Source organism: Heterodontus francisci, chromosome 33, assembly GCF_036365525.1.
Source record: "Heterodontus francisci isolate sHetFra1 chromosome 33, sHetFra1.hap1, whole genome shotgun sequence".
Lineage (NCBI taxonomy): Eukaryota > Metazoa > Chordata > Chondrichthyes > Heterodontiformes > Heterodontidae > Heterodontus > Heterodontus francisci.
The window spans coordinates 30,349,583-30,367,608 of record NC_090403.1 but is presented as its reverse complement, the minus strand read 5'-3'; the positions used below and the strand labels follow the sequence as shown (position 1 = coordinate 30,367,608).

At 41.9% G+C, this 18,026-nt stretch overlaps 1 protein-coding gene across 1 annotated transcript in view; it reads left to right on the top strand.

Moving 5' to 3' along the window:
- The window catches only part of LOC137347913 (zinc finger protein 652-like), a 99,466-nt gene that overhangs the window by 21,541 nt on the left and 59,899 nt on the right, over positions 1-18,026 (top strand). Inside the window, 1 exon segment of the mRNA XM_068012962.1 lies at positions 16,179-16,382. Coding sequence (XP_067869063.1) covers positions 16,227-16,382 — 156 coding nt within the window. The 5' untranslated portion in view covers positions 16,179-16,226.

The window sequence follows — 18,026 nt, the reverse complement described above, 5'->3', positions numbered from 1 at the left end:
TGTTGCTTTAAACTGTCCTTTTTGGCATCCCAATAAACGTGATTTTTGGGAAGTTTTTTTTTCAATTTGCACATTTCCATGACTGCCTAGGGTGTCTTTGCTCCTGCTGAGGTCTGCAGGGGGAGGGTTTGATTTAATTAGCCCTAGGTTGGAGTTCTGCTGATGGGTGTGGCAGTGGGTGGATCCACTCTGAACTCTCAATGCTTTGATGAGTCATGCAAGGCTTTTCACCGTTAAGGGATGGTTGGTTCCCTTTTCTCCTGACTGTGGGGCTGGATTTTTTACTTTTCTTCTCTTTGTCCTCTGGGACACTCCTGATTCCAGGTATTTGTCCAGGTTCCACTGCACTCACCTGTGGAACTTTGACTAGTTGAGGCATCACCCTCACGGTTTCTCTGCCCTCTTGTCTTTCTTTGTCTCTGCAGATTACTGTAAATGCTGTTAGAAACTCTGGTGGAGTGCTTCTGGTGTCTGCATTTACATAGGAGGATGTGGGGTCTACCTTTTCAAACATTTCAGAATTGTCTGACCAGACAGTAAGGGTTTCCATTTGGGAATCCTCTAGGATCTCCTTTAACCTGTCCTCTTTGTCCCTTTTTCCCCTTTCCTCTCTAACTTTTTGCCAGCCTTATGCCTGCCTTTCGCCTTTTATTCTCTGCAGGGGTCCCTTACAGTTCATCAGCCCTCTGCTGGAAGGTCCTCCAAACACTGATACAGGACTTAAGAGTGCAGATTTCACTGTAGGTTGGGGTTTCCCCTCAAACTGGCACATGTGGCAACTCCTATAGTACTCCAACACACATTTGTGGAGCTTTGGCCAGTCAACCTATTCGTATACCAACATGTACAGCCATTGTAATCTCATGAGCCATTCTTAATATTTCTCTTCGGTACCACTGTCCACTCCTTGCTCTCAGGTCTGCGAGGAGAACGTCATTTCCTCATCAGTACCTCATTCTTTAAATAGTAGCAGTCAGGGACTCCCTCTGCTTCACTTTCAGACTGGGCAGCCTGTGCTAACTCTCTCAGTACTGGGTCTGCTTGCTGAGCCTCCACTAGGGAAGATTCATTTAATTCATTTCCTGGGTCTTCTAACATTCCAAAGAAGGTCTCAGACAGACAGACTTCATGGTCACCTGCCTGCAGTGCCAATTCAGTCTCCTCTGGAGGAGCTGGTTTGATCATGGTCCCATTCACAACACATTCAGGGAAACTGCAGGGGACCGTCTCCTGCCACTGCCCTGTCTCTCTGAACTGTGTTATCTCTTTCTCTGCTGGGGAAGCGATCACCTTCGCCCCCGCCAGATCATTACTTAGGAGCAAGTCAACCCCGTCCATAGGCAAACTAGGGACAATCCCTATGGTCACCTGTCCCGAAACTAAGTCACACTCCAAGTGCACCCGACATAAAGGTACAGGTGTACACTGCCCTCCAAATACCATTCACCGCCGTTCTGGTATTTACTGCACTCTCTGGGGGAAAGGTCAGGCCTTTTCCCAAAAAAGGGATCTCGTGGTCCCGGTGTCCCTGAGGATTACTGTGGGTTTGCTTGCCTCACTCGAGGGGTATGGGGGTACTCTTCCTTCACACACAAAATCCTGATAACCTCAGGAGTCCTATTAAATTTTCCTGCACTTGCAGCAGTAGGCTTCCTGGGTCATACTATTACTGCAGTTAAAGCCACAGCTTGTTCAGCTGTGCTTTTCATCAGAGTCCTTTCTCCTTCACTGAGCAGGTGTACGCTGATTAACCCTACAGGTTTTCCATTTAGTTTCCTGCCGTCAGCTCTTAGATGCCCTGCTTTATTACAATGGAAGCACACAGGTCTCCGGGTCTCACTCCTACTTACAGCACTATCTTTTTTGGCTGTGTCTCCTTTTCAGGTTTGTAGGAGTGACTAGGAAAGGTTTTCGCCCTGGGGGACCGACTTATAAATGAGAGCAAACTCATCAGTCAGAACTGCAGCTTTCCGGGCTCTATGAACTTTCCATTCTTCTACGTGTGTCTTTGTGTAGAGTGGGAGAGAGTTTTTAAATTCCTCTAGCAAAATTACTTCCCTGAGATTTTCATACCAGGGCTGCATTTTAAGAGCCCTCGGCCACTTGTCAAAAGCCAGCTGCTTACTTCTCTGAAACTCCAAGTAAGTTTGATCAGCTTGCTTCTTAAGGGTTTTAAACATTTGGCGATAGGCTTCTGGTACTAACTCCAATGCCCCGAGGATGGCATTTTTTGTCAGTTCATAATTTGATGAACTCTCATCTGGCAACAGGGAATAAACCTCATGGGCTTTTCCTGTTAGCATGCTTTGTAGCAAGAGAGTCCAAGCCTCAGCTGGCCACTTTAGCTGCCTTGCAAGTTTTTCAAAAGATACAAAAAGTGCTTCCACGTCTCCCTCATTAAATTTTGGAATCAATTGGGAAAACTTTAACAAATTCTGTACCCAGCCCTGAATTACGATCCTCCATATTGGCCATGCTTTCGCTGGGGTTAATCTGTCGCTCCCTAGTTAACTCGAGCCACCTCAGCATTCTCTCTCCGCATTCCTTCTGGAAGGTGCTCTCTCTCCTCTTTTTCTTCACGTTCCTTCTGAAAGGTTCTTTCACACTCTCTCCACTCTCTTTCTTTCTCCTGTCTCTCTCTCTCTCTCTTCCCTATCTTCTAATTCAAGTTTTCTCTGATCCAGTTGTAGCTTTGCTAGCACTACCCTGTCGGAGTCCATTTCTAACCCTCTTTCTGCTTCTTCAGATCTGAGGGAAAAATGGTTGGCCACTAGTTTTAGGAGTTCAGACATCCTAGCCTTGGCATGGACAGTGATCCCACACTGCTCTTCCATTTTCTTCAACTCTTCCATAGACAGTGCTTTTAACTTATCCCAAGTTACTTCACCCTAGCTTGAGGAGCTACTGGCTTCAGTCGCAGACATGTTAGTATGCTAACACACACAACAAGAAGAAAACCTGTATTGAAACCTTTTCTCTTTGATTGGGATCAATTTGGCTTCCCACTTCCAATTTCTTGTTTGTCTGTGGGTCCAATCCAGACACGAGCCCCCAAATTTCTGTTAACAACCAGGTGAGAAAGGGGTCTAGGGGTTCCCTCTCAGCCTTTGCCTGGTTTAACCATGGCAAGGTTTAATTTTAGAAACACTGTTTTTAGCTCCCCCTTGGTGAATCCTTGTTCACTGCGCTCCAATTGTAAGTTAAAGAGATCAACCTGACAGGTTTTCTTAGATTTAGACAAGAAAAGTATAAGTTTATTAACCTTAAAACTCTAATTCGGTTAAAACTACTATGAATACACAACACGGCCACGCTAGCATGCATACGCTATAAACACACACGCAGATAGAGACAGAAAAGTGGAAAGAATAAAGGGGAAAAGTTTGAAGCACTAGCTGGAGTTTATTTACTGTCCTTTTGAGTTCAATGTAGAGTATTTGATTACAGGTAAATCTTGCCGTTTTGTTGGGGCCCAATGGACGCTTTCAAACTTGTTTAGATGTGGGAGTCTTCTCTCTTAAGGTTTAAGTGTCTTCAGTGGATCTGGAAATTCATGAGAGAGAGGGAGAGAGCGCCAGGCAGGAGAGAGGCTCTTTCTTCAAGTTCAATTGCAGTCTGACCCAAACTGTTCTATGAGCAGTTCAAAACCAAACCTGGGCCAGCAGGTTAGTGATATGACTAGTTGTTTTTTAAACAAACTCTCCTGTGTTTTTGTGGATTTCTTTCATCTTGGTTGAGGCCCGCAGTGGTTAGGGGGGGCAGGTGGGGGGAGAAATGGAATGCTGGTTTGTTCCACATTGTGTCTGGTGATCAAAATCCATTTGGGTTAATTGGATCAGCGAGCTGTTCTATTGTGTCTCCATGCAATTGTCTTAGAATGCAAATTTTTCCAGCCATTGCTGATCTCTTTAAACAATTCATCTCTTCAGTCTAGCAACAGTTTAAAATTAATGTTTCATATGACAAAATTAATATGCCTCAATCTTGGCAGGTGTGGTCTTCATGACAATATAGATGGACATAATTAGGCTTTCTAAATAAGTGGTGGAGAAACTTGGGTTGAAAATGATGGGTTAGTGGATAGTAGGGTTACTGGGTGAGGTGCAGGGTGAATAAGTGGGTGTTCGATTTAACAGCTGAATTTCAATGAGGTCAGCATTCTCTGGTAATGCTATTACTGTTCGCATTATGATAAAATTTCTGTGTATACTGCTATCTGTGGCCAGCAGAAATGTTGTTTCTTGTCTAGTTGAGCTTCTTAATAGTGAGGTATTAAAGTCTGTTTCAAATTTCCTATCCCCAAATATGTGAAATGGTGGTAACTCAATGAGAACTTAAAAGTTCAAAATAACAAGGAAATACAAAATTTAACTGCAGTATAATTGGCAGTAGAAATATATACGGAAATGTAAATGAAGGCTATTGAGGAGGAAGAAATAGCAAAGCACAATTTTAATATCAGATAGCACAAATGAATATTATGCAACTGACTACTTAGCAAGAAATTAACAATAGCTTCTATGGTTCTGTGTTCTCTCTAGTGGTAATGGAGAAATCTGGTAGGACATTTCTTTGAAAACAGTTACCCACCGATTATTAAAAAGTGATTACAGATTCATCAGTGCTCAGCTCATAGAACTATATAAATTTCTAATAAAGGTTTTCAGTATTTTTTGCCCCTACATTTCTGTCTGAATAGTACTGATGACACAACCCTCAGCGTGGGCAACGCGTAAGCTCCTTTTCATCCTCTGGTCATTTCAGTCATTTGATGGTTGTAAGTCTCAGAATGCTACTAGAGAGCAGTGGAGTCAAACTGATACCTCAAAGCCCTGACCAAGGTACCACAGACTTGCCTAGGCTTGTTTCTTTTTGTTTTTGGGTTCAGTATTTGTAGAAAAACTGCATTAGAAGCTACATTGATGAGGTTTTAAGATGTGCATTTTCTTGGTAGGCTTATTTAAAGCCAGTACTGAAACCCACTTGAATTCTGTGATTTTAAAACCATGAAATTTAATACCATCTGTCGTCAGAGGTAGCATTTGGCTTCCAAAAATGGGTCAACTTTTATTTGCCACCCATCCAAAATTGGATGAAGCCAAGGCACAGATGCAAGTTTCTATTTGAGATCTTAAAGATATGCATTTGAAATATTTTCATTTGCTTTCATAATATTTTTAATTAGGTTGCTGCTACAGTCAATGAAATCGTTACTCTTTACACGATGAGCGGTAAAGTACTGCCTATTTGTATCATTCAAGCATTCTTTAACCAATGAAATTATTACAGTTTCAGTCACATTGAATCTATCTTGGTTAACTATTAAAATTAATTTATGTGATGAATAATGTCACAGAAACATGCATACAGTATCACTAAAACAGTTTTGAAGAATGACTGCTAAATTGTGTAAAATTATCCTAGTAATTCCTGTTTGTATCTTGGTACGAACAGAGCAAATGTTTTTGATCACGCATTTACAATATTAGACATTCTTTAAAGCATATTACTAAAAAGACAATTGCTGTTAACTGTCATCCAAAATTTAATTGCGTGCAACTATACTGTGTGATAGTATTCTAGATAACACTCAAAGATATTTGCTAGCACAAAACAGTGCATTGCTGCAGAGACATGAGCCAAGGATAAATGAAAATTTACCCAGTGCCTTTCAAAACCAGTGTATTGCTGTAAACTTAATTTGCTACCTTCTAAAATGTTTTTGTTGGCTTTTATTTGGCAGCACTTATTTGAAGCCATGGTTAGTAGAATATTAATATTGGAATTTTTCCCTGACTCTCACTGAAGATGTATAAATGTTTCTGCTGTAACTTGTGGAATATACTCTGATATTTGAAGAATGTTATGTAATTTACAAAATCAGTTGTCCTTAACAATGTCAAAGTTCTAAGTAAAGTTGGCTGAATTCACTTCTACTTATCAGAAATTGCTTACTTGTTAGTGGTATAATAATTTTATATTAAAATCACATTTTAGAAATCCAATGCTTTTATATTTTTTAACTCATAAAAGAAACTTGTTACATTCAGCAAAGCATTGGTGAGAAAACAATGACTTTTATTCAGAAGTTCCTTTTCACACATTCCAGATTCACACATTTACAGCATTTTGCTTTTCTGCTGTATATTCTAATTTGGCATTTATTATCTTCACAGGTAGCAATAGAAGCTTATATGGAAAAACCCCTTTATGTGCAGAGAATAATTTGAAAATGGTTGGAGTACCTGTTGTAGCTACAACGTAATTTGATACTATACTTTATCTTCAATATGTAACTTCACATGGTTGGAATGCAGATCAGAGAATTGTGTGTGGGGTTATTTCTATATCTAAAATGTTTGGAACAATGCTGTCTATTGGAGGCTTGTACCTTTTATGCTGGAGACCTGTATCTGTGAAGTCTAAACTTGATGCTTGTGGAGGTTCCAGATCCATAATTCTTGGCTGAGAGGACTTAACAGGATTTCAAGTTACAGCTCACAGCATGCATCTATTTGGCCATTCATAGAGCATACCAAGTCATGCGGTTTGTAATCTCTGCCCCTTTTGATCAATGGAAAATTACCAGCAGCACACAATCTTAGGGAAGCCACTGTAGAAGCAATTAAGGTAGCTTGAATTTGTTTGGGGCTTTAGGGTAAGCTAAAGGATGATGCAAGTTCAAGACGAGGGTGGGGTGTGGAGGACCCTGGGTTACAACTTGGAATGCTTGCCTACTCAACCATCATGGCCAGTTCCAGTGAAGAATAGAGACATCTCATGGCCTGACTGACTACAAGAGTCATAATGAGCAAATTTAATAGAATGAAGCTTTAAGCAGCAAGGTATCACAACGTGCTCCTGAGGAACAGTGTAGCTGACTCGACCCCTTTTGCCAAAATGCTAGATTTTTGGCACATGTTCAGACAAACCACATTTACATCTTCTCAAATTCAATCAAATACAGAAAGGCAGAGACGATGAATGATTTCAAAAGGAAATTGGATGGGTACTTGAGGGAAATAAACTTACAGGGCTATGGGTATAGAACTGGGAAATGGGACTAATTGGATAGTTGTACAGGGAGTCACCATGGATTTGATGGGCCGAATGGCCTCTTTCTGTGCCATTATGACTGACCGTCCTAATATGCCATTCTTTGGCTCGGTGTTAAATTTTGTCTGATTATGCATTTGTACATTAAAGGCATTATATCTGGAAAGCTTACCTGAGAATCATTTCACAGTCAGATTTAGCTTCTGCGCCTTCATGTCCTTTAAGTGTTGGGCCAGCCATCACAATATAGCTGAGTTTGATTTCAAATGGTAGCCTATTCCACAGGATAGGAAGTGAGGCTGAATTTTAAGTCTGTGTTTATAAAGAAAGCAAGAGGAAGCTTTATTATTTTATGTGATATTTTACACAGTTTGTTGTTCATCTGTCTTAAAACCACCTGTTAATTCAAAGATGAGTCTGGGAAGAGTACACCTTGTCTGGTTTTGAAGAGAGGAAAATAAAGATGCCATATTACACATTCCAGTGGCCTGTGCACATTGTAAAAGATTTCTGTTACCATTTTTGCTATCGTTGACATAGATATTGGGCAAAGGGAATGAGAGACCAATTATAGAAATGGCGAGTGATACTGAACCCAAGGATGTATTGTGAATGAAAGATCTCAAGTACGATATTATTGAACTTAATATCAGACTAATTGTGTTTTCAAAACTGAACATTGTGGAGGTTGGAAACAAATATTAACACGTTATGTAGAAGGAAACTTGAATTTTGGAAAGGTGGTAATAAATGCTTAGTTATATATAGTTATAAAACTATGCTTAGTTTTGCGGGCAGCACAGTGGCGCAGTGGTTAGCACCGCAGTCTCACAGCTCCAGCGACCCAGGTTCAATTCTGGGTACTGCCTGTGTGGAGTTTGCAAGTTCTCCCTGTGTCTGTGTGGGTTTTCGCCGGGTACTCCGGTTTCCTCCCACCACCAAAAGACTTGCAGGTTGATAGGTCAATTGGCCATTGTAAATTGCCCCTAGTATAGGTAGGTGGTAGGAGAATATAGGGACAGGTGGGGATGTGGTCGGAATATAGGATTAGTATAAATGGGTGGTTGATGGTCAGCACAGACTCGGTGGGCCGAAGGGCCTGTTTCAGTGCTGTATCTCTAAATAAAAATAAATAAATATACAGGGAAGGAATGTTAAAGGGAATAAAACATTTGGAAATGTTTGCTCAGTGGTGAAAGGTGTATCTGTTTTAGTAAGAATGCAACAAATTAAAAGTTTATCTCTGGGAACACAAGTAGTATTTTTGCTCTCATACTGTCCCCTTTTTATGACCTCATGTTTCTTTTTATCTGCTCAGTTATGCATTGAATGGCATTTTTTTAGATTAGAAGAATTTGATCTCAAGCGGTATTGGCAAAGAGTGGGCACTTTTCCTTTGGATATTAGCTGAGCGTTACAATGCACTTCGTAAATCAATATCGATCAGATATTTTGTTGTGAATATAGCACAGCTCGTCAGGTTTAGGTTTGAGAACTGAGTCGTGACTCCTAATTGACATTCAGGAAGGAAAACTATGGCATTTTGGAATAAAGTAACCAGGGCCCACAATCTGCTTTCTAGTCTAGTGCTGGCTAAAATATCCTGAGTTTACAGTTAACCAATAATAGAAGTTAGATACATTTGATTTAGGAAGTGAACTGTGCTTTGAGATTGACAGTAGGAGTCTTATGTTGAACTTTGTTTTGCAGTGATCTTACGGCAGATATCAATTATCTGTCTGTGATCAGACACCACTCTAGATCTTAATTTTTAAATCACAGCTAATGTTAAGTTGTTCCTTTGCTATACCAAAATATTTGGCTAGTAGCCACAGGAGCTGAAAGTTTGATTTTGGCTGTGTGTCATGTAATACATGGATCAAAAATGGCGAGAAATGGCTTTCTAACATTGTCATATTTTATCTGGAAGCATTTGATTCTTTATACTTACATGGAATTATTTTACAAAAACAAAACATTTTTGTACGCAGTGTTGTGAGGAGGGGTCACAAAGTTCCCTTCTTGTCCTTCCTGTTATTTGATCGCAACAGGGTTTATTCCTTTTTTTAAACAGTGGATGTGCTTACCACTTCAGGAGTGTTTTACCTTTGTTGTGATCGTAAAAAAACGGATCGGACAGACTTTCTTCAGTTTAAACAAGAAAGAGGTGAGTTTATTATACTTAAAAAATCTAAATTCAAATAAAATTACGCTACACTTTCACGCACGCATACACATACACACACACACACAAGAATCTCACACATAAGTAGATTACAGAGTTCTAAGGAATAGATTTATGTTGGATTAGAGTCCAGAACAAATATAGATAATAATCAGTCTGTGTTGTCTAGTGACTTTAATAGTCTTCTAGTTGAATTCGTGGTCCTTGGTGACAGTGGAGCAGAGGGCTTCCTTCTCGGTGTCATCGTCTTGGATCTAGCAGCTGGCAGTTAGGCTTCGCATGCCCCACCAGGCCTTCTGGAGAGAGAGAGAGCGCTCCTCTGGCATTCTGCTCAGAATGCATCACTGGCTTGTCCGCTTGTCCAAGGGAAACTTTCAGAGATGGCCAGACGGTCACATGACTGTCTCAGTGTATTCTCCGGCACCTTCCATTGAGATTCAAGTTTAGGAGGTTCCATCTCTCGAGCCTCATGGTGCCAATGTACTCCCTTCAATGTTAATATCCCAGGGTGTTGAATGTCTTGCCAATTAAAGCAATCTCAGGTAGTTCAATTAGAAGGGGAAGCCATTGTTTTGGGGACAGGCTAATCAGACGTATGTCTCCACTTTAATGCCTTAGAATGTGCAAGGTTTTCAAATGCAAATGGTGGCAGCCATTGATAGCTGTGGCAAAGTCTGTAATATTCCAGTTTTCCTTTTTGTTAAGTTTGTGAATTTCCAACCGATGAATTAAAAACTCCTCATTTGCCTAGAATGTTTTCTTGACATCACCGCACCACACAGAATGAAATGTGATGATAGGAACATTTCATTACAAGGTTGTTAAAAAAAAAAACTCATGCATTCATTCTCCAAGACTCACTTCTCAAATTCATATGTTAATCTTAGAATTGCTGCAGCTGGCATTGTCTGCAACAGTTATTGTTTAATTTTTTGGAGTTTTGTCATCACCCTTCCTTTGGATGAGGTACCATTTGAGAAATTGCATTTCTTTTGGGTTATGTGTTGTTAAATGGGGTTAAGGTTTCTCTAGCATCAATTTGTAATACTTTGGGAATGTACATCTTAATAAATATGGGGTTGTTGGTGAAGCTTGGTATGCAAATTTCCATTACTGCTTGTGGCCAGTCCTCCTGTATGTATAAGCTTTAGCCCTTCAAGTGCTGTTTCTGGCTTTAACCATTCAGGTTCCAGCAACTTGATAATTTTTCTCTGTGTTCTGCCAGTGGGTAATAAATTGTTTTTTTAGCCCCTGTGAGGTGTCTGAGATTTCCTCCAGGCCTATGTTCTTGCTGAGTTCTGAATTGAAATTTTTGGCTTGATTATCTTTGGATTTGGGACCTGATCATTGGGTTCTTCAGGGGTAGCTCGACTCTGACCTCCCTTTTAGGTTTCTGATGAGTTACGCAAATACTGTTTAGGGCAGTTTTCTTTTTCTTTTCCCTTTACTGTGGGGAGGGTATTTTCTCTCATTTTCCCCATGTCCTCTGAGACATTGCTGCTTGCAGCTGTCTGCCCAGCTTTCACTGCACTCTCCTGTAGCACTTCAACTAGATGAGGCATCTCCCTCACTTTTGGCTTGCTGTTTTGGGAACTTTCCTCGTCCCTGCAGATCTCTGTAAATGCTGTGAGCAGCTTTTTTAAGGTGTTGCTTTGTTCTGCATTTAAGTAGGAGAGTGTGAGATCCAATTTTTCTAACATTTCAGGGTTGGCTAACCGGACAGTAGGAAGTTCAATTTGGGAATCCTCCAGGCCTTTCTCTAATTCGTCCTCACTGTCCCTTTTGTCCCCTTCCTTCCTAATTGTCTGCCAGACCTGTGCTTGTCTGTCCCCTTGCCAGCTTTTATACTGTTTTAACATGTTAATGTGGCACAGTCTTTGTTTTTTTCCTTCAATCTGGGGTGTCAATTAAATAATTTACCTGACTAATCCTTTATGCCCGTCGGTATGGGCCACTGAACTGGGCTTTCACGGGTGCACCCTGAATTGGGAGTAGTACTAGCACATGGTCTCCAGGCCAAAATATTCTAGCCGTGGCATGTTTATCTGCCTGCCTTTTCATAGCTGTCTGGGAGTTTTTTTAAGTGCTCCTGAGCCACTGCACAGGCTTTCGTGAGCTGCTCCCAGAATATGGAAATGCAATCTAACTTAGAAGACTCATGCCTGTGTCCCAAAAACCTCTCCTTGATTAGTTTAAGAGGACCTCTCACCTTGTGTCCATATACTAATTCAAAGGGACTAAAGCCGGTGGACTCATCGGGTGAGGCCCCGGTGGCAAACTGGAAGATTCCAGCCCTTTGTCCCAGTCATGGGGGTACTCACAACAGTATGCCCTGATCATTGTCTTTCAAGTCTGGTGGTACCATTCCAAAGCCCCTTGTGACTGTGGGTGGTAGGCTGAGGACTTGTTAGGCCAGATTACCCATGAATAAGGGCGGCGCAGTGGTTAGCACTGCAGCCTCACAGCTCCAGCAACCCGGGTTCAGTTCTGGGTACTGCCTGTGTGGAGTTTGCAAGTTCTCCCTGTGACCGCGTGAGTTTCTGCCGGATGCTCTGGTTTCCTCCCACAGCCAAAGACTTGCAGGTTGATAGGTAGATTAGCCATTGTAAATTGCCCCTAGTGTAGGTAGGTGGTAGGAGAATTGAGGGAAGGTGGAGATGTGGTAGGGAATTTGGGATTAATGTAGGATTAGTATAAATGGGTGGTTGATGGTTGGCACAGACTCGGTGGGCCTGTTTCAGTGCTGTATCTCTCTGACTTTTTGAAAGATTCCAGGCATGAAATTTGTGCCCTGATCCGATTGGATCTCAGCAGGCAGCCCATATCTGATAAAGAATTGGGTTAGCCCCTCCACCATTACCTTGGCAGAGATAGTTCTTAGGGGAATGGCCTCTGGGAATCGGGTAGCGATATCCATAATGGTGAGAAGATACCAGTAGTCACCTTTTGATTTCGGCAGGGGTCCCACACAATCCACCAGCATTCTGCTGAAAGTTTCACCAAAAGCTGGTATGGGAATTAGGGTTGCAGTTTTATTGCAGGCTGAGGCTTCCTCACAACCTGGCACATGTGGTAAATTTTACAGAACTCCACCACATCCTTGAGGTTTTGGCCAGTCAAAATGCTGTCTTATGCGGGCTTGGGTTTTTCTTACACCGACATGTCCACTTATTGGAGGTTCTTACGGTACCTCGGCGGCACTGAGGTCTGTGAGGAGGTCTCCACTTCCTCATCACTTTATTCTTTAATTAGTGGAACTCTGGGACTCGCTCTGCTTCACATTCGGTTTGGGCAGTCTGTGCTAATTTTTTTAATACTGGGTTGGCTTGCTGAGCATCGACCAAGGAAGCTCTGTTTAACACATCCTTTGGGTCCTCTAACTTCCCAAAGAACATTTCAGATAACCAGACAGTAGAGTCATCTGTCTGCAGTGCCAGTTCAGCCTCTTCCGATGGAGCTTGTTTGACCATGGACCGTATCACCACACAGTCAGGGAAAATCCCATGGACCTCTCCTGCAACTTCTCTGTCTCCCTGACACTCTCAAACTACTGTGGAAGCTACCACCTTTTCCCCTGCCAGATAACTACCCAGGAGCAGGTCGCCCCTGTCCAAAGGTAGACGTGGAACAATCCCCCTGGTTACCGGTCCTGAAACAAGGTGCAATCGGTATAAAGATACGTGCTTAGACCGCCCTCCGATACCATTCACCAACACCCTAGCATTCAGTGCATTCTCTGGGAGAAAGGTCATGCCTTTTCCCAGCAGAAGGGATTGGGTGGCCCCTGTATCCTAAGTATGACTATGTGCTTGCTCGCCTTATTCGAGGGGTATGGGGTCACTTTTCCTTGGGATATAAAATTCTGGTAACTTTCAGGGATTTTGTTGCAATTTTTCCCGCGCTGGGTCTGACTGCCACAATTAAAGCCACAGCCTGCTGTGCTGTGCTTTCATCAGGGCCCCACTCGCTGCACTGGTCTGGTGTACCCTGATTAATCCAACAGGTTTTCCCCATAACTTCCAGCACTCAGCTTGAAGGTGACCTGCCTTAATTCAATAGAAACATACAGGTTATCGAGTCATACAGGCATTTACTTTTGGCATCACTCCTGCTCTCAGCACTGTCCCTTTTGGCCTGAAGAGGACCCCCTATGTGTCCAGCTTTCGCTTCTCACCATGGCTGGTGAGGCTCCTATCTCCTTCCCACCTTTTATCCTTTTCAGGTTTGTGGGGGTGACTTGGGGTATGGGCTTAGTACAAGCATAAATTCATCAGCCAGGATTGTGGCCTGCCTCGCTCTTGGAACTTTTTGTTCCTCTATGTGGGTATTCATGGGAAGGGGGAGCGAGTTTTTGAACTCGAGAAGGATCACCTCTCTGAGGTTTTCATATGTGGGCTGTATCTTGTGTGCCCCTGATCAAAAGCAAGCTGCTTAACTCTTTCAAACTCGAGTTAAGTTTTTTTCAGACTGCTTTTGAAGGGTTCCGAATTTTTGGCAGTAGGCCTCCGGTCCAAGCTCATATGCGCCCAGGATAGCATTTTTAGTCATTTCATAGTCTAATGAACACTCTTCTGGCAACAGTAAATAAATTTCATGGGCGTTTCCTGTTAGTTTGCTTTGCAATAACAGAGTCCAGCTGTCTGCCGGCAGCTTCATCTGTCTTGCAAGCTTTTCAAAAGTGACAAAAAATGCTTCCACATCCTCCTCATTGAACTTTGGAATCAACTGGGAGAACTTTAAGAGCTCAGCATTCGGTCCTGAGCTAGGGGTAGCTCCCTCACGACCCGTGCCTTCACTGGGTGTATTGAGTCTTCCCCTAGTTAATTTAAGCTGCCTTAACTCCCTTTGGAAAGCTCTTTTTCCCTTTCTTCACACTGTCGCTGCTCTTTCTCTGTCTCTGGAATTCTAATTCTAGTCTCCTCTGTTCTAATTGCATCTTAGCTAACATTACCCTGTCTGTTTCTGATTCTAAGCCTGTCTCCTGTTCTTCAGTTTCAAGTGCAAAACGGCTGGCCATAAGCTTTAGGATTTCGAGTTTCCTAGCCTTTGGACGGATAGTAGTCCCTAACTGCCCAGCTACATTCCTCAACTGTTCAATAGATAGGGCAGTTAACCTGTCCCAAGTTACTTGACTCTGGCTTAGGAAGGTACTGGCCTCGAATGTGGACATGTTAGTACTCTAGCAGTGAAAACCACAAGAAAACCTGTATTGAAGTATTTAAAATTTTGATAGGGGATCAATTTGGTTTCCCACTTCCAATTTCTTGTTTGTTGTTGGGTTACGACCATGGTCTCGAGCCCCCAAATTTCTTTTCCGATCAAGTGAGGAGGGGTCACAAGGCTCCCCTCTTGTCCTTCCGTTTATTTGACTGCAACAGGATTTTTTCCTTTTTAAACAGCGGATGTGCTTACCACTTCAGGAGTGTTTTACCTTTTACCTTTATGGTGATTGTAAAAGAACCAATTGGACAGGTTTTCTTGAGTTTAAGCAAAAAAGAGGTGGGTTTATTATACTTAAAAATCTAAACCCAATCTAAATAAAAATAATAAAATTACGCTACACTTTCACGCGCACACACAAATGAGAATCTCACACACCAATAGATTAGAGTTCTGAGGAATAGATTTCTGTTGGGTTAGAGTCCAGAACAAATAAAAATAATACACAGTCTGTGTTATCTGGTGACTTTAGTGGTCTTCCGGTTGAATTCGTGGTCCTGAAGTTCTGCGTTGGTAGTTGACCTTGGTGACATTTGAGCAAAAGGCTTCCTTTTTGGTGTCTTTGTCTTGGATATAGCAACTGACAGCTCAGCTTCACACGTCCCACCAGGCCTTCTAGAGAGAGAGAGAGAGAGAGAGAGACAGCCCTCTGGCTTCTGCCCAGAATGAGTCACTGGCATGCCAAGGGAAACTCCCAGCTTTCACGGAGATGGCCAGACTGTCACATGACTGTCTCAGTGTATTCTCCGGTACCTTCTAATGAGATTCAAGTTTAGGAGTTTCCATCTTTCAAGCCTCATGGTGCCAATGTACTCCCTTCAATGTTAATATCCTAGGATGGCTTTGAATGTCTTGCTAATGAAAGCAATCTCAGGTAGTTCAATCAGAATGGCTAGCCATTGTTTTGAGGACAGGGTAATCAGACATGTGTCTCCACTTTTTATGCCTTGGAATGTGCAAGGTTTTAAAATGCAAATGGTGGCGGCCATTGATAGCTGTGGCAAAGTCTTTGTAAAAAGTCTGTAATCCAGTTTTCCTTTTTTTTTCTGAGTTTAGTGTGAGCTTCCAACCGATGAATTAAAAATTCCTCATTTTGCATAGCATGTTTTCTTGACACCAGTTTTGCTCTAATTTGATGCTGGACACTAAATGCCAATGGATTAAAAATTCAAGTGAATGATTTTCGTTTCTAATTGAAAACTGAAGACCTGCTGATGGTAATTACTAAATTGAGAGTTATCTACATACAATCGTAATAACCGCTGTGTGGGGAGACAGCCCTATCCTCTGCATTCAAAAGGAGATTGTATGAGACTAGAAGCTGGACCTTGACAAAAGCAGAGGCCTGTTGCTTTTGGATATGGAGTCGAGGGTTGGGGGGAGTGGGTGCTGGTGGCAGGTGGTAGTGGGCAATGACCAAGTAATGATAGTGACTTGTAAGACAAAATATAGTGATGAGTCGATTATGTACCATATGGCAACATTAACTATCCTCAGTGTAATTGAATGGATTGCACTTGGGGAAAATATTACGTGGAAAGTCAAACCTAATGGTGGAAATGTGTAAGGAAAGATTTAAAAATGCTAGTGATAATGGACAGTTGGCTGTGGGTACAGCAGGATGATTATTTCATATTGGGATAATTTTCAACTTTTCTGTCTATGTGGTATCCTGGTGGAGTGAATCTCTAACCTGTTGTTGAAACAAATCTGGCAGGTTTCATAAAGGTTGGATGATCTGCTGCACCAGGACGCAAGCCAGGCAATGAAGCTAAAAAATGATCCCATGGTGTTGGCAATGAATTGGGTTGTGATGACTGATTGCAAAGCAAGAATTGACACACTTTTATTGATCGAACTAAGGGACGTCACTGCAAAACATCTGAATGCTTTGGATGACGATTGCCAGCATCAAAATCAGGTAGTACAACATCTTGCATTTATATAGCACCTTTTAATGTGGTGAAGCATCCCAAGGAACTGCACAGGCGTGTTATCAAACAAAATTTAACACCAAGCCACACAAGGAGATATTAGGACTGGTGACCAAACACTTCTTCAAAGAGCAAGGTTTTAAGGAGCGTCTTAAAGGGGAGAGATAACCAGAGAGGTTTAGGGAGGGAATTGCAGAGCTTAGGTCAAGGCAGGTGAAGGCATGGCCGCCAATGGTGGGGCGCAGGAAATAGCGGATGTGCAAGAGACCAGAATTGGAGGAGCACATAGATCTCTGAGGGTTGTAGAGCTGGAGAAGGTTACAAAGATGGGGAGCAGCGAGGCCATGGAGGGATTTGAAAACCGAGATAAATATTTGGTTGGTAACAGGATTAAAGCTTATAAATGATAATTGCAGATTAAAGTACCCTGCAGAACATATTCCCTGAGCTGTTATGGCCAAGGAAAGAATGCATGTGCATGATTAGATATATATTGCTTAGTTTTATCTGTAGTGTAATTTTGCATGTATATATTTGGATAAGTGTGAAGTGAAAGTTTAATTTCGCATTTATTTTGTGTCGGGCACTTGGGTAGATTTCTGCATTCTGGAGCATAAACTCATCTGAGACCGATTTTACCTTGGGTCCCTATGGCAGCACAAATTCCGAAATGTGGAACTTCTATTGCTCCAGGAAAATGCCTCCATCCTGATTGATTGTCGTTTGCTGGTCTCTTAGTGGTGGTGTTTTCACCGCTTCTTGTTTGCCTGTGGGAAAGGAAATAGCTGTAGTGCCAGGTTTAGTGCAGCATAGCCAGTAGCCTTAGCAGCAGACTGAAATTTTTTTTAAAATAACAATGTAATTTTCCTGTCTTGCCTAATGCTGTTGAACACTGCTATTGATTGCACTCGCCAAGGCACTCCTTTAAAGTCTGAATTCCATCTTCTATTGTTTTTGCAAACAGGACACCAGATACATACTGATATTCCCATTAAAGAACCTTAGAACTTGCTTTTCCCTCAAGACGTCCCAAAGTGTTTTACATCAAATGAAGTACGTTTGATGTGTAATCACTGTTGTAATATAGGATACATGGCAACCAAATTGCACATTGTATGCTCCAACAAACAGCACTGTGATGGTGATCAGATAATCTGTTTGTGATGAAAACATAAAATAATGGAAATACTCAGCAGGTCAGGCAGCATCTATGGAGAAAGAAACAGAGTTAACCTTTTAGGTCGATGACCTTTCACCAGTACTGGCAAAAGCTGGAAATGTAATAGGTTTTAAGCAAGTGAAAGGGGGGGGGGGGGGTGGGGAAGGTGGGAAAAAGAACAAAAGGGAAGGTCTGTGTTAGAGTGTAAAACAGGAGAGATTAAATGACAAAAGGGTTGATGGCGCAAGGCTAAAAGGAGTGGTAATGGGACAAGTAAAGAAACAAAAGATGTTCTAGAGGAGGTGTGAATGGCAGAATGAAGAACAGTTGCCATCCAATAGCAAAAAAAAGAGAAAAACGAGAATAAAACTGAAACCAGCCAAGCAAAAGGAAACAAAATGGGGGTAAAGGTTACAGCCTGATATTGTTGAATTCATTGGTGAGTCCTGAAGGCTATAAAGTGCCAAATCGA